The sequence below is a fragment of the Solanum dulcamara genome, chromosome 2 (genome assembly GCF_947179165.1).
Source record: "Solanum dulcamara chromosome 2, daSolDulc1.2, whole genome shotgun sequence".
Taxonomy (NCBI): domain Eukaryota; kingdom Viridiplantae; phylum Streptophyta; class Magnoliopsida; order Solanales; family Solanaceae; genus Solanum; species Solanum dulcamara.
Window position 1 is genome coordinate 4,776,800 of NC_077238.1, and position 14,948 is coordinate 4,791,747.

Consider the following 14,948-nt stretch of genomic DNA (forward strand, 5'->3'; position numbering starts at 1 on the left):
AAGCAAAGTTGAAGAAAAGCTAAGGCTAGATGTAATTAGTAGATGAATGCCCAACAGTAAACGTACGTTTACTGATCATACGTCTGTAATGCATTGTAAGTAACTCTATGTAACAAATGATAAAGTAATATCTTCGTCCCCAAAATATAAAATTAAAGTAATATGAAAATATTAAATATCCATGATTTAAAAAAAAAACATAACTTCATGGTCATGATGAAATAATCAACAAGTAAATAAATTTTATTGATATCGAACAAATGTTGCATCGATCATAGCAGTATCGATAAAAAATGTAAAATAATGGTAAGTGAATGTGTTAAAAGAAAATGATATAGATCTAAAATCACTTGCAAAAAAGTTATTTTGTATGACTTTTCATTTTTAGGATCCGTGCAAACTTAATGGTGATAGACAGAATAAATAGATGCAATAAATCTATATAGGTGACATATATTAGTTAAGATTTTATTTCAGATGTTTGTACTTCTATTGTAGGTTCTATAGGAGTAGTTTATCCTTTTAGAATTAAGGAATGTTTTATCCTTAATCAGAAGTCTCGAGTTCGAGCCCTGAGTATGAAAAAAATTAATTTTGTTGGAGCTCCACGAACTCCAGAGTCTTCTATTTTTATAATAAAAATATTTCCATAATACTCGCTTGATGAACTAATCCCACCATATTTGGGATGGCCGAAACATATTTAGTATTGTTATTATTTCAACATGTTCAAGTAATAATAAACATAAACTAATATTGATATAAACCCTTAGAACATAATCTTTAATTCATTAGCCAATAATAAGGCATTAATTAGATTTACATGAACAACTTAAACTTTAAATAGCTATATAATAGCTAATTAAAAGAGTCTTCCAAGCTCAATACTTTGCGACCAATGCCAATATTTTCTTGATCATCAGCAGGACACTCTGATGTATCACAACACCTACAAACTCCACCGATACATCTTATATCTTCGCAGGACGTAGTGTCACAATCATGAACGTAATCGCAAAATTTTTGCCCTATCGCCACATCTGAGGATTTAAAAATTATTATCATATCGCTAAATAGTTCACAATTAATAATTTTAAAAAAAAATTGGACTGATATATAATTTATATTGACTCATGAAAAATCTTATGAAAATATTTAAAATATTTTTTAATTTAATATGTTATACATAATCACAATTAAGAATTAAAAAAAAATGTTAGGTTCTTAAAAATATATATATATATAAAGAACATTAAGAATTGAATGGATTGGGTTATGACCCACTTCTTAGCCACACCCTTTCTAAAATCACAATTTGAATAGATGTTGTTATCATTATTATAAAAAGATTTGACTGACGTTCATAAAAAAAAAAGTAGAAGGACGAAAAAAGAGACTAACCAGATGAAAAGATCATAGAGATGACTAGAAAAAACACAATCATCGAAGCCTTCTTCATGCTCTATTAAGAAAAGTAGTATATTTTTTACTCTGAAGTGTTTGTTATTGTAACAATTATATATAGTGTCAAGTGCATTAAGTTCTTGTCAATCTTTCTAGTAAACAGATAATATCAAGTAAATACAGAAGATTGATATAGTTATTTTCAATTTTGAACTTTTGTTTTTATCTTATATTTTGGTCAAAGGATATTTTTTAGTCTATGAAGTAGTTAATGAAAAATGTCTTAGATAAGATTAATACGGTTGTTTTCAATATTGAACTTTTGTTTTTATCATGAATTTTGGTTAAAGGATTTGTTTTAGTCTATGAAGTAGTCAATGAAAAATGTCTAGTATATGATACTGAGAAATAATTCATAAATTAATTTAGTCCTCTCATACTACATGAAAATAATTTTTTAATACTTCACTTCAATATTACAAACTACATAATATTTTGAAATACATTATTCTTTTTTATTTCTAACTTTAAAACCGTGACGATTTTGTACAAACTATATAACATTCTGAAGTATAGTATTTGTAACTTTGAAATTATGACGATCATCATGATTTATAAGTAATCTAATATTACTATTCTCTGTATGATCTTTTAAAATTTTAGGGTCCATGTTTAATGTATTTAGTAGTAAATTGGAAACACTTTAAGGTCTATGTTGAACAATAAATTTCAAGCAAAGTTAAACAAAAGCTAAAAATATACTAGCAGATGAATGCCCAACGGTAAGCTTTTGCATGAGTTTAAGTTTTCTATATCGTCAATGTAAATAATTATTTATGACTATCAATTATCTTTATTTACATGTACAACTTTTTCTAACAAAACACGACGCAAAACGTGTCCTCCAATAAGAAATGCAAAAGTGTTACCATGAATTGAAGTGTAACATTAGTCTCCATAGGATACACGTGAGTGGAGCTCCGGTGATATTTACAAGTTCGGCAGAACTCAGTAATTTTGATTCAAACTCTATAATTATGTCAAAAATTTATTTAATATACAATAGTAAATTATATTCAGAACCCAACCCAGTAAGTAAAGGGAATTGTGGTCCAAAATTCGTAAACTGAAAATCCTGAATTTGCCTTTGAAGGTACATGCACATGCAATCATCTTCCAACAATTCCATACCGATTGATGCTACAATCACTATCACTTTAGTTGCAAGACGGAAATGAAAGTCGAGGAGGCAGAAAAACAAAGGTTATTTGTTATTGACTTATCCTTATATCAGGCCCTACGATCTTCAGCAGGCCCGATGCACTCTAGACGGCTAAGAAGACTCGCTATACCAACAACCAGAGCAAGAATGAAGTCAATTAATCCAAACAACATTAGGCGAGGTTGGCCTCTACAAAATGGCCCAAAAATGAAATATAATTGTGTTGCCTTCATCCTTGCATGGCAATGAATATCTTTCATTGGTCGAAGGGATGAACATGAAATATCTTCGACCAAAAGCATTTTTTAAGAAAATTAAGATATTTAAATTTGAATATACATCTACTTATTTGATTGCTATTTTTAAATTTGAACATTATACAGTTAAAATTCTTTTTTTTTCAACATCTAAATACTAATAAGTATCAAATTCAAGTAAACTAACATTAATTAAACCTTATATTTATTACACAGAAGAATTTAATTTCCAAAGTGTTGTATTAATTGCTCGTTTGACGAAGTATATCTTTAAAATTAGTAACAATTATAAATGCCTGATTGACAATAATGACGATCAATAATAATGATTATGAGTTAGCAATGGTTCACATAAATTTTTAAATTACTCGACCTACAAGATGTAAATGCAACAAAATTATTCAAATCAAAAAATAACAATGTATACTTAATAATTGATATCAAAATAATTTAGATTAAAATTCACATTAATTAAAGACAAATAAGATTTAAGTCTCACGTGTCAGTTCATGATTAAAATATCCTATAACCGTGTTGTCATATGTTTCAGCTATTGTGCTTGCTTCAAAATACCGTATAACGTAAAAATAATTAATATTGAGAAATCACTTTACTGTCAATCGTTGAAATATATCTAGCATGCGTAGAGTATTTAAAAATAATCACAACTTAAAAATATGAAAAATAAATTATAGATAGCCACTTTTTTCATAAAATATAATAATCTTTACTAATATCCAATAATTATAGCATTGAATTTACATATAACATGCTCTAAATAGCTTTTAACAACTAATTAGAAGAATCTTGCAAAGTCAATAACTTGCGACCTTGGCCAATGTTTTCTTGATCACCATGACATGTTGGACCAACACAACAAATACAAACGCCATTAACACATTGTATAATCCCAACTCTGCATTGATTTGGGCAATCTGTCGCCACAGAACATGATTGTCCCATCACAACATCTGATGATTTTAAAAAAAAATATTAGCACCTTGCACAAAAATTGTAACATGCTAATTCATGAGAATTAAATGTTACTTGTATGATTGAGACAAACCCTTCTATGATTGAGACAAACGCAGAGTTAGAATATTCACAAACGGAGAGATTAATAATTTAAATACATTGTAATTAAAAAATTAATTTTATTATATACATTGTTGTTGTTGAAAAAAAAAAAAAGGGGGGGGGGGGGGATCTCATTTCATGGCCTGATTTGAAGAAAAAAAAAAAGAAGAGTACAATCGTTTAGTATTGACAACTTAGATCTACCATGTTTATAAGTAAAGATTCTAACAAATCAAAATTAATTTAAAACTTCTTGATGTTATAAATTTATGATTCAAATAATTTACTTTTTGTGATTGACTAAGTAAGAAAGAGGAACTAACCAGATGAAAAGACCAATAAAATAGCCAGAAAAAACAGAATCATTGAAGCTTTAGTCATGTTTTATGTAAAGAAAAGTATTTCTTCTTCTTTTTTGACTTTAGAATGCTTCTTATTGTGACATTTTATAATAACTAGATCATTAAGTACTTGCCATACGTTTATTTCCAATTATGAAAATCTGATTTTGTTTCAATTGACACATAACAGTAATTTGTTAGTAGTTAATGATATAAATGTGTAGTTGATTAGTTCTGTTAAATGATTCTGTTAAGGAGTAGTTAGTTTGTTAAGGGTAGTTAGATGTGGCTAACTGTGGTTAACAATACTATATATGTATATCAGTAAAAAGGAAAGTAAATAGACTCTCACTTTACTCTTCTCCCAATTTCTCTCAACTCTCTTAGGTCATCTTCTCCAATCACTCCTCTTCTACAGCTTCTATTTTGACAGTTTCCCACTTTGAATTTTGTTAAGAGGATCCAAGAAATTATTTTGTTTATGGAAGGACAGTAATGAAAAATGTCTACAATTAGGGTTTCATCGTTATGATTAAAAAATTAAATTTAACCATAATCCAAATCAAACAAATTAAAAAAATTGATATTTGATTTGGTTAGGTTTGGTTTTAAATTTTGAAAATCGATACTATTTTGGTTTGATTTTGATTTTACTAAAAAACCCACAAAAATAACCAAATCGAAACGTGAAATTATATATATCAAACCCAACACTTTTAAATTTTGGTATATAATTTTTTTGTAACTCCTCCGGGTAGTTCCTCAATTGTTGAGCTTGGGGTTATTTTTTTGTCATAAAGATTTGATCATTTGATCTTTGGTGTATAATAATTTTAGTATTGCTTAACTAAAAATCACTTTGTTCGTATAATAATAAATCGAGTATTGCTTAAATAAAATCATAGTAGCTTTCATGTGAATTGTTCATGTATTAGGTGTTTGTGTCTATCAAGTGCGTATGCCTTCAACAAAGTTATTGTTTTCAAACCGAAAAAAAAAAAACCGAACCAAACCGATGGTTATTTTTTTGATTTGATTTGATTTGATTTTAGAAATTTTATAATCGATTAAATTAATTTGATTTTGATTTTAATCAATAATCAATCCAAACCGAATCATGAACATCCTATCTACAATAAACCTATTTAACTTATATCAAGATTTGCTGCATTTTCTTAGGATAATTATATGTCAATATTTAAGTTTTGATCTTGTTTAAATAAGTTTATCAAAATTTGTGGTCAGAAATTGGCTACAAGTCTCGTCAAACTTCATCTTTTATGTATAGGTAACATAACTATAATTCCTTGTGAAAATATTGTAAGTCGAAGCAAATAAATTTCTTATCGAAAAATCATAAGATACGGCCCAAGAGATTGTTACTAAACCATATAAATTTATAACACATATATTTTTATTTTTAGTTACTCATTAATATGGGGTACACGTACAATATTGTCTATATAGATACAAGTAAAGTATATTATTTTATTTTTATTTTACTCATTAATATGGGGCACATGTACAGCGTTGTATATATAGATACAACTAAAATGGGCACTACATGTAATGGGCTTCTATTAAAGATCCATTGGAATATAGTGTATGCACTTTACAAATGATTGAACTTTTCAATAGTGTGTCTGTTACGAAGAATAATGTTTTCTAAGAAAAATATTTTTTTAGAAAGATAAGTTTTTTATTTATTTTCTAGTATTTGGTAAGTTAAGCTAGAAAAAAGTATTTATATATTATTTAGCATCACACTATGGAGGCGGGTATTGAAACACATGAGTTATTTCAGCAGTAGCAGTCCCTGTTTATTTAGGTCAATTCGTTTTGAAGTCTTTCTTATGTAACTCTATTTAACAGCTGTCTTACTTCATTAATAATATATCGTCTTCCAGCGCACATTCGGCCTTTACATGGTATCATAGCTCTTCACGCTCTGATGAGAACAATCCATTTTTTTTCTTTCCTTTTCTTCATGCCGATTAGCAACAATGATCCTATCACAATGGCAACAATCCCAAAGATTCTATCTTTACAACGGGATGAGATGGAGAGTGGGGGTTCAAGGGTGGCAAATGGTGGAATGATCAAGTGATAGGGGTTGGGGATTGAAGAAAGCAGGAAAGAGACAATAAACTTGAAATGCAACTTATTTTCTCTACTTTCATTAAGGAAGTCATTTTCCTCATTTATAAAGAACTTGTTTTCCTACGAAGAATAATTTGACCAACCAAACATAGATAATTAAAAAACATTTTTCAAAAAATGTTTTCCTCCGTACCAAACACACCCCTAGTTGTAAAGATTTAAAAATAGTGATTCTCTTATCAACTCTCGTGGATTTGAATTATTATTAGGAATATTATTATAAGTTCTTATTTCAGTCACCTACATATCATATCCTAGCTATTTGATAGAAACAATTTGATTTCTGTGAAATAAAAGGGTCCACTTCTATTAAACTTTATCTTTGTCCAATTGGTTAAAGATTTGGTCATTAACCCATCTCTTTTCTCGACATTCTAGCATTTTCTACTATTTTTCATAATTTCATGTATCCCAAGTATGCCCTTCTGAAAAAGGGAAAAAATGAAAGCAACAACTGCAACTCAATGTACCAACACTTTGAACTACAGAGTTAAGCTACATTCATTCCGGATCTTCGTCCTGCCAATCCTGCCTTAACTACATTCATTCTAGATCTTCGTCCTGCCAATCCTGCCTTAACTACATTCATTCCCCGTCAAGGTGAGAGCTCTCTTCTCATGGTGGCTGAATGCTCTCGAAATTAACTTCTATGAACGAACCCCAGCATCTCAAAGAGAAGCCAAAGCTTCACCTTGTAAAGGTAATATTTGGCGGCAGGAAACCTAAACGCCTCATCCAAGCTTTTCGTCCAAGATTTACAAGTTCATCCTATGCCTTTCTGCAAGGGAAGTGGCTTGACTGCTACAAATCTGAGAGAACGGAGAACAATGGATTAGAAACATTATAAGATCCTAGGAGCATGTGAACAAATGATTTGAAAATGAACGACAACGCCCACAGTGAGAATTAAAGAGAGAACAATCAAACTGATCTGAATTGTCTTTTGGATTCCTTTTCTACTCAACAAAGTTTTGGTCCATTTTGCTGCCTTCATCTACACAACATGGTGGATGAAGGAGCGGTGTTGTCCATCACTCCACATTTTCTCTTTCATCCAAGTGCATTGAAAAATTCACTATATGGTCAACAAACTCAACCATGGACAATACCAAGTCTCGCACATTCAAAGTATTAGTAGTTTGCCTACTAATACAATAACGCTGCTAAATATACAATGATGCTATTATTAAATAGCCAAGATGTTGCGATCTTTTTATTCTCCTTCCGACATTTTCAGTTCCAGGTTAGGGTCAGTACAAATATTTTCATAGATGTTAAACTCTTTCCTTCTGATTAAGTAATTAAATAAACAGTCTAACCCTACATATAATAGGGCAATGTAAAAACATCAGCAGAACTGTGACAACTTTGTGACTAGAAATGTTTACTTGACCTGAAAGTGCAAGGAAATTAATAACTTGCGACAATTCAACATAGGCACATTAAAGGACTTGTAAGCAAAAGGAAGACAACAAACCTGAAATAAAACTACAGGTTCCTTCCACATCACTATCGGAAAAGCCTTGGCACTGATTTTTTCGGAATCTTGCCTTCAAGTTTTAGCCTTCTATATGATTCTCTTATGTGGCATGGCCTGATTGGCCCTGTATCTTTTCTCTCTGACATCACCATTTTAGCTGGAAAATGAATTGTAAGATGATTGAGCACCATTATTTGGAGAAAATCAATGCAGTATAGGCCCTTCAACTTTCTCACTGAGGACATTTCCACCTTGAAACACTAAAGATTAGCAACTCTTTACTGCACAATTAGACTGGAAATTGGTTAAGCATAGTTCACCAGGTTTACGAAAAATTCAGTTGATTGTACCAATCTTTTGAAGAAGGGAGAGGAGAAGCAGGGAAAGAATGTAACAATGAGCTTTTATAACAGAGACCACTAGGAACAAAGGAGGTGGCAGTGCCTGGGCCAACGCTGAGGCAGGAAAGTCATTATATTTTTCTTGCTTCAAAGTCCTCCGTTTTCCCTAGTTGTAGTGCCAAGCATCCTTAAACAGTCAGACACATCAAATGTGATTTCAGACACGTTGGCGGGTTCTTAATTAGCATAGGTATGATGTGTGAGTACATAGAAGACATTTTCGAGCCACTCTTTGTTACTTTAAAGGGGTTAAGTGCTCCAAACGAATTTTAACCAACATGCTCAGTAATGGAAAGTATTAGGGGTCTTACGCTTTTAATTCCTAACTGTTGCAAATTGGTCAGATACTGATGAAAGTTTGGCAAATATTTTGGATCCATGCACTAGTGTCTAAGAAAAGAAACTAAATAAAATCAATACAAACACAATTCATCCTCGTTATTCCCAAATAAAGGATAAACGTTTTGCTTCATCGATTATCTGATATATAAAGTGGATCTGTCTATGTACCTGTTTCAATAAGCTCACCGACAAACATTTTTGCTATCCCAGACACAACAATAGTCATAGGAATAGATATTTTTGCACTTCCTGTGATGCTGGTCAGCAACTGCATTGACAACACAGAAGAAGAGTCGGAACAGAAATTAAATTATGAACAACAAATTATCAGACTGGAAAAGCAAACATCTCAATGGGCAGGGCTTGCACAAGGTTCTCATACATTCACAAAGATTTGGCTTCATTCTCAATTATCTGACAATTACATCTCTATTGAGAAAATAAATTTTAACATTACATGTGTGTAATGAAAGACAAAAAGACTGCTTCAATGGGCTAATGTTAGGGATTGGTCAAATACCATGTAACAAGGCCATCTCAACTCAAACAACAACATACCCAGTGTCGTCCCACAAAGTGGGATCTGAGGAAGGTAAAGTGTACGCAAACCTTACCCCTACCTCAGAGGAGGTAGAGAGGTTTCGGATAGACCCTCGGCTAAAGAAAATCAACCCAATACAGCTAAGAACTGAAAATTACAAACAAAAACTTTAAAACTACACAAAAGAAAATGAAACCCCACCTCAACCTTATACTCATAGATCTCCCCAGAACTCTCAGAAGCTACTTTTTCAGCCACAGCAGAAGCCTCACATCTAACCACTACTGTAGCATCTCTTTTATCCTGTTTCCACTTCAACCCAGATTGTAAAAATCCATTCTTGATGTTATCCTATGCAAGAAAGTACTTTTAAAAACACTCCCCAGTAAGGCACTGAAGCCATAGGAGCAGCTGAGCAGAGGTCAAACTCCTGCTTACTACAGGGGCCATTAGCTAAACTATTTGAGATAGACCCACAAAGGATTTGGGTGGTTCTATGAGTTTTTTCACTGCATTTTTTGTGTGTTTTTGTGTGAATGGATAAAAGGTTGGTTGGGAAGAGTGAAGTTGGGGCAAGAATTATTCAGGGTTTGCATTAAAAAAGAAGTGTGGAGAAAGGGGTTTAAGGGGGATGGTAGAGGGTTCTAGAAGGAAACATACAATTGGGAGTTTACTATCTCAAACTCAAACAAATGTTATCATATCATACATGGAAAAGTATAAGATAGGACAAGTAAGCATCTCAATGGGCCACGAGGTCACAATAAGAGAACAAAGATTATTCTACCCACATAGGTGGGCCAGCCTAGCCCTTAATGCTGAGGAATACAAATTACCAATTTTCAAAAGAAGATTATTCTACCCACATGTATCTTCAACAATTTTCTACCATGTTCTTGTTCTGACATTATGTTTTACTGAAAGACAACACTATTTGCTTAAATGGGCTAAATGTTAGGGACAGAAGAAATCCAAGATCAAAGGCCCTATTAATTCAAAACAAACCAACCAAAACTAGCATGAGACCGCATGTAAGAGAATTTCCAAATAAAATCATCTATAGAGGAGAGTAGGAGACTAGGAAAATTACTATATCAGGAAATTCGCGAGTATCAGACACGAATAATTTGAGTATCAGACATGAATTTGCAAGTATCAGCGATGAATACAAGGAAATTGATATGGTTTACAGGGTATAGGGTTCTATCTCAAACACTAGTCCGTTATATATATATTCCATTTCTTGCAAAAGGGAAGCCGAGTTCACTAAGCTCCCACTATGCACAGGGCCCGGGCAAGGCCGGACCATATTGATTGGAAAGCCACATTAGAGGATCAGTTGATAAATAAATGAAGTTCTGCCCATTTTCTCAGTATAACCTTTTTTGCCAACTCCATTCCCCAGCTCAAGAAAACAAAAGGCAGCACGCACATGAATAACGCCATAAACACACAGACAAGCTACGGTAGAGGAGAAAACAACTCATCATCAATAGAGCTTTATCTAAAATAATAAAGATCATATTCAGAACATGCAAAAAGGGAGGGGAAAGATGATAAAATGGGGAGGGTGGCAAAACATACCCGCTTCATGTTGGATTTCTGAAATCCAGATCTCCTAAAAGATTCATATCTAGTCATTTGCTCCTCTGTAAATTGGGATAAGATGGACCTGAAAGAGAAAAGATAACAAAGTGAAAGGTAGGTGTAGTGTATGGTCACTGCCTCTGCAGAGAACATCTAATTAGATCTAGCTCAAATGCAAAGTTAAATCTTTTAAAGCAACAGGAGAAGCTACCCAGGTGAAGGCTACACAACAATCGTTTTTTAATAAAGTCCTGCTTTGTCTGGATAAAGTTAGTCGACAGTTGTGTGTGAGACAACAATTGAACAACATGCCCAGTGTAATCCCAAAAGTGGGGTTTGGGGAGGGTGGTATGTGTTGCCCAGACCTTAAGAGGGAGGTACTGGTGGTCACGTAGCAGCCACCACTCATCAGGTATAAGAGAAAAATAGCAATTGGTTTTTATATTTTTTAGTGGAAGTAGGAGATCCAGCTAACGAAAAGGCTAGGCTGCAGCAATTCAAGCATCTACAAATACATATGTAACGATTGCTATTTCATATCAGAGGTTCTTGTTTAGTTGTTAATGACATCTGAAATCACAACCTGTACTTCCCATTGCTTCATAGTTGTTCTCTTAGTTTTTCTTCTTCTTTTGGGATGAAAGCAACCAGCACCTCATAACTGATATAGAAACAACAAACATTTCGGGTTCGAATGAAGATGAATATTTTGAAAATGTATGTTGAAGCAGGAGAAGATTGATCTACTTTTATGCTTTCACATATTTGGAAGGAACGGGAAATAGATAGCAAACAAAGTTTGACAACATAGATCTACAAGTACGAGACTTGCGAAGCCAAATGTCTACCTCCCTTCATCTACCTTACCTCAAAAGGAATTTCACCTCCTTTCTTGTAGTGTCATAGAAACACTATCATTACCAGGTAGAGCTCTACTGAGTATAGGAGAGAAAAATCTTCTAAATTGACTCACATTACAAGGAGGTGTGGACCCTAGATAGGAAGGCTTGGAGGTCAAAGATTAGAGTAGAAGGTTAGTAGATAGTCGCATGCGGTCGCCCGTTTGGTGGAAGAGGCAACGCCATATCCTCTTCTCCTTATTAGTAGTAGAATTGAGTAATCGCGTAGTTTCTTATTCTTCTATGTGTTTCTACTATCTGTTGCTTCATTTTGCTTTGTACCTTGATATTTTGTCGTCGTGTTTTCTTCTTACAGCCTTCTATGAATAACAACCCTTTTAAGCTGAGGATCTATTGAAAACAATCTCTCTATCCCACAAAGGTAGAGGTAAGGTCTCCATACACCTTACCCTCCCAGAACCCACTTATGGGATTATACGGGGTATGTTGTTGTATAACAAGGAATTGCAGAAGAAAAACTTTAACATAACAAGTATATATGTAACTGCAATGTACAATTCCCATTTTATTGGCCTTGACCACTATATGGTTGCTTCGATACCAGCTAAATTAGTTATTCTCCATATTGCCCTCATTTAACAATGAGCCTCACACAAAATGTCAATATATTATTTAACAGCTACTAATATTTCCTACTGGTATTTAACTGCAGTATATCAAGCATATGAAGCAAGATGAAAAATCTGTTCACAGATCTCAATAGAAGCATTGACCTGCTGGTTATAGATATATATTTTTTGTAAAAAAATGATAGAGCAAATATCCTGAGGGAGTGCAACATACAGAAGAGGGTTAAATTAATAGTTTGAGTAACAAATAAACAAGGAAGGAAAGAAATTTGAGAGGAAAGGATACAAATCATAAGAGGGTTAAATTAATAGTTTGAGTAACAAATAAACAAGGAAGGAAAGAAATGTGAGAGGAAAGGATACAAATCATAAGAAAAAGAGTTATTCTTGTACGCAAAGTGATTAGTAGGCAGGTCCAACCAGCCACATAAGCTATCAGAGAACAGGATAATATGACATAATCTTGACAATCTTCTATGAATGTAATCCTTTAAACAAAAAGAGTTCGAGATATTTGAAAACATAAATTGGCAAAACTTACTGCATCTTCGCCAGTTTGTCAGGATCACTACTTGAAGAGAGTTTTCCTAACTGCACATCCATGCTTTCTTCCTCTTCCTCCTCAACTTCCTCTTTGGGCTTGCTAATTGGACCAGCAGTACCATCAGAGACTGATGTAGCTTTAGATGTTGAAGGTTTTTCACGAGAATCAGTATTAACATCGTCACCTCCATGCTCATTAACACCAACTGCACCTTGATCTTGGCCTTCATTCTCATCGGTGCCAACAGGGGATTCAGGGGGTGAGTCATCCTGCTCCTCAAAAGCAGCTTCAAAAGGATCCTTAGATCGCTTCATAGAATTTGCTGCACCAGAATGTTAGATTCAAGTGAATTATACACCATGCTTATCATTCATCCATTTTTATTGAGATATACCAACTTCCAACACAAATGCTTGTGTGCTATGTTTAAGACAACATTTTAGGGCAGCATGGTAAAAGTATATTGACTAGAGTGATTTGGACCTCACAAAATGGCCAGACTCTCCAACCAGATTGATTGATATTCTCAAGTCAAATGATCAATTGCAAGAATGAAAAATCTTAAAGCATTAGGAAGGAAAGTAAAGAGAAGGATTTGAAGCAACAATATCAAAGGAACATTGTTGAAGTTTGAACTAGAAGCGACACCATCCTTCAATATGTCTAGATTATGATAAAAATGAATTGGAGTAGAAAACAAAAGCAGGGAGTCAACTAATCATGAGAAACACAAGAAATACTGCACTATTTCAAGTGAGACCAAAAAGGTTAAGTAGTTGTCTACTTGCCCTGATACACTTTTGGTTATATAACTACAGTTGTTTCCCTGTTAGATTTTCATCGACGAAGCAATGATAAGATATCCTCTCTTCTTTTTCATAACCGATAAAATCCTGGGGCCTATGTGTAGTGGATAATGGGCTCTTCCCTCTACCCTTCCCACATAAATACCAGTTGTTTCCAGCGAAGGGTTTGAACATGTGACGTATGCCTAAACCCCCACATCAACAATGCTCTTAACACTAGACCAAAGCCCTTGCGGCTATACAAAGACATCCTCTCAGTACATCCTAAGTCACAAAACTAAGACTATAAGGGGTCATCTGGTATGAGGTATAAGGGATAATAATTCCAGAATAAAATGCAGGATTCTTTTATTGTGCTCTTGATTAGAGATATTAATTAGCCTGGTACCATTTGTACTACAATGCCGGGATAAATTATCTCCAACATACCTTGTGGGATAACTTTGTCTATCCCATCCCCGTACCAAACAACCCCTAAAGGTTCAAGCTTTGCATGTGGATTAACATGAATACATTTGCAAAACTAAGGTGTACAGCTATAGCATGAAACAGGCCTCCCCAAAGGGCGGCTCAACCCTAAAGACACCAAACAAGTCACTTTAGGCCCCAAAAAATACCCAATTCAGTTATGAAAACCTACCAAAGATGCACAAAAAAGAAACAAATTCCAGCAAGAGGCAAGATTAAAGAATTAATAAGGGATATATTGGTCAAACAACAATCCAAACAGAAAAGATAATACATGGCGAGCAAAATACAATGATTTCGAATCCTCACCAAAGATGATTCCGACGAGCGTGCCGGCCAGACTGAAGAAATTTGACGGGTCGATCTCAGTGATGTGGTTCGTGGGTTTAAATTTATTACTCAAAAAATTAAGCAATATACAATCTTTATTTTATTAGTATATGTATTAAAATGAATGTAATAATGGATTCAAAAATTGCTCGGCTGGTTCAAGTCTCACCTTTGAATCTTCTTCTCCTTTTTTATTATTTTTTCACTTTTGTATATTTTTCATCTCTAAATTTGTCTTTATTTAATTTATTAGACACATTTTTTTATTTTTTTATATCTATTATTCATTCTTTTAACGTAACTCTTTTTTCATCTACTAACTTAAATAAACTCTTTAAAAAATGATGAATTATATTAAGTTTGAAATTGAGATAGAAATATATTTTTATTTTTTAAAAAAATAAGGTAAACTAGATGTAATTGAAATGAAGAAACTTAAACATCGGCAATATCCTTTTAACAATATCAATTTAATAGAATTCATGGAATTTCTTTTCTA

General features: G+C 33.1%; 1 protein-coding gene across 4 annotated transcripts; it reads right to left on the reverse strand.

Moving 5' to 3' along the window:
- Positions 1–6,722: 6,722 nt before the first annotated feature.
- Positions 6,723–14,605, reverse strand: LOC129880036 (transcription initiation factor TFIID subunit 11-like). 4 transcript variants are annotated; one of them, XM_055953853.1, is made up of 6 exons: positions 14,429–14,602; positions 12,843–13,167; positions 10,810–10,897; positions 8,853–8,952; positions 7,939–8,098; positions 6,723–7,270 (listed from the first exon to the last, which is right to left on the reverse strand). In XM_055953853.1, the coding sequence occupies exons 2-5, from the start codon at positions 13,157–13,159 to the stop codon at positions 7,971–7,973; spliced, it is 633 nt and encodes a 210-aa protein (XP_055809828.1). In that variant the 5' UTR covers positions 13,160–13,167; positions 14,429–14,602; the 3' UTR covers positions 6,723–7,270; positions 7,939–7,970. The 4 variants fall into 4 exon arrangements, with proteins under 4 accessions (XP_055809828.1, XP_055809829.1, XP_055809830.1 ...); XM_055953854.1 differs by lacking the exon at positions 6,723–7,270 and having other exon boundaries at positions 7,967–8,192; positions 14,429–14,605; XM_055953855.1 differs by lacking the exon at positions 6,723–7,270 and having other exon boundaries at positions 7,967–8,222; positions 14,429–14,604.
- Between the last annotated feature and the right edge of the window lie 343 nt (positions 14,606–14,948).

Coding starts and splice junctions, on each gene's coding strand:
- LOC129880036 (XM_055953853.1), bottom strand. CDS start 13,159: ATGAAGCGATCTAAGGATCCTTTTGAAGCTGCTTTTGAGGAGCAGGAT. Junction 10,898..12,842: donor GACAAACTGGCGAAGATGCA/GTAAGTTTTGCC, acceptor TTTCTCTTTCAG/GTCCATCTTATCCCAATTTA. Junction 8,953..10,809: donor AGAAATCCAACATGAAGCGG/GTATGTTTTGCC, acceptor TTGTCAATGCAG/TTGCTGACCAGCATCACAGG.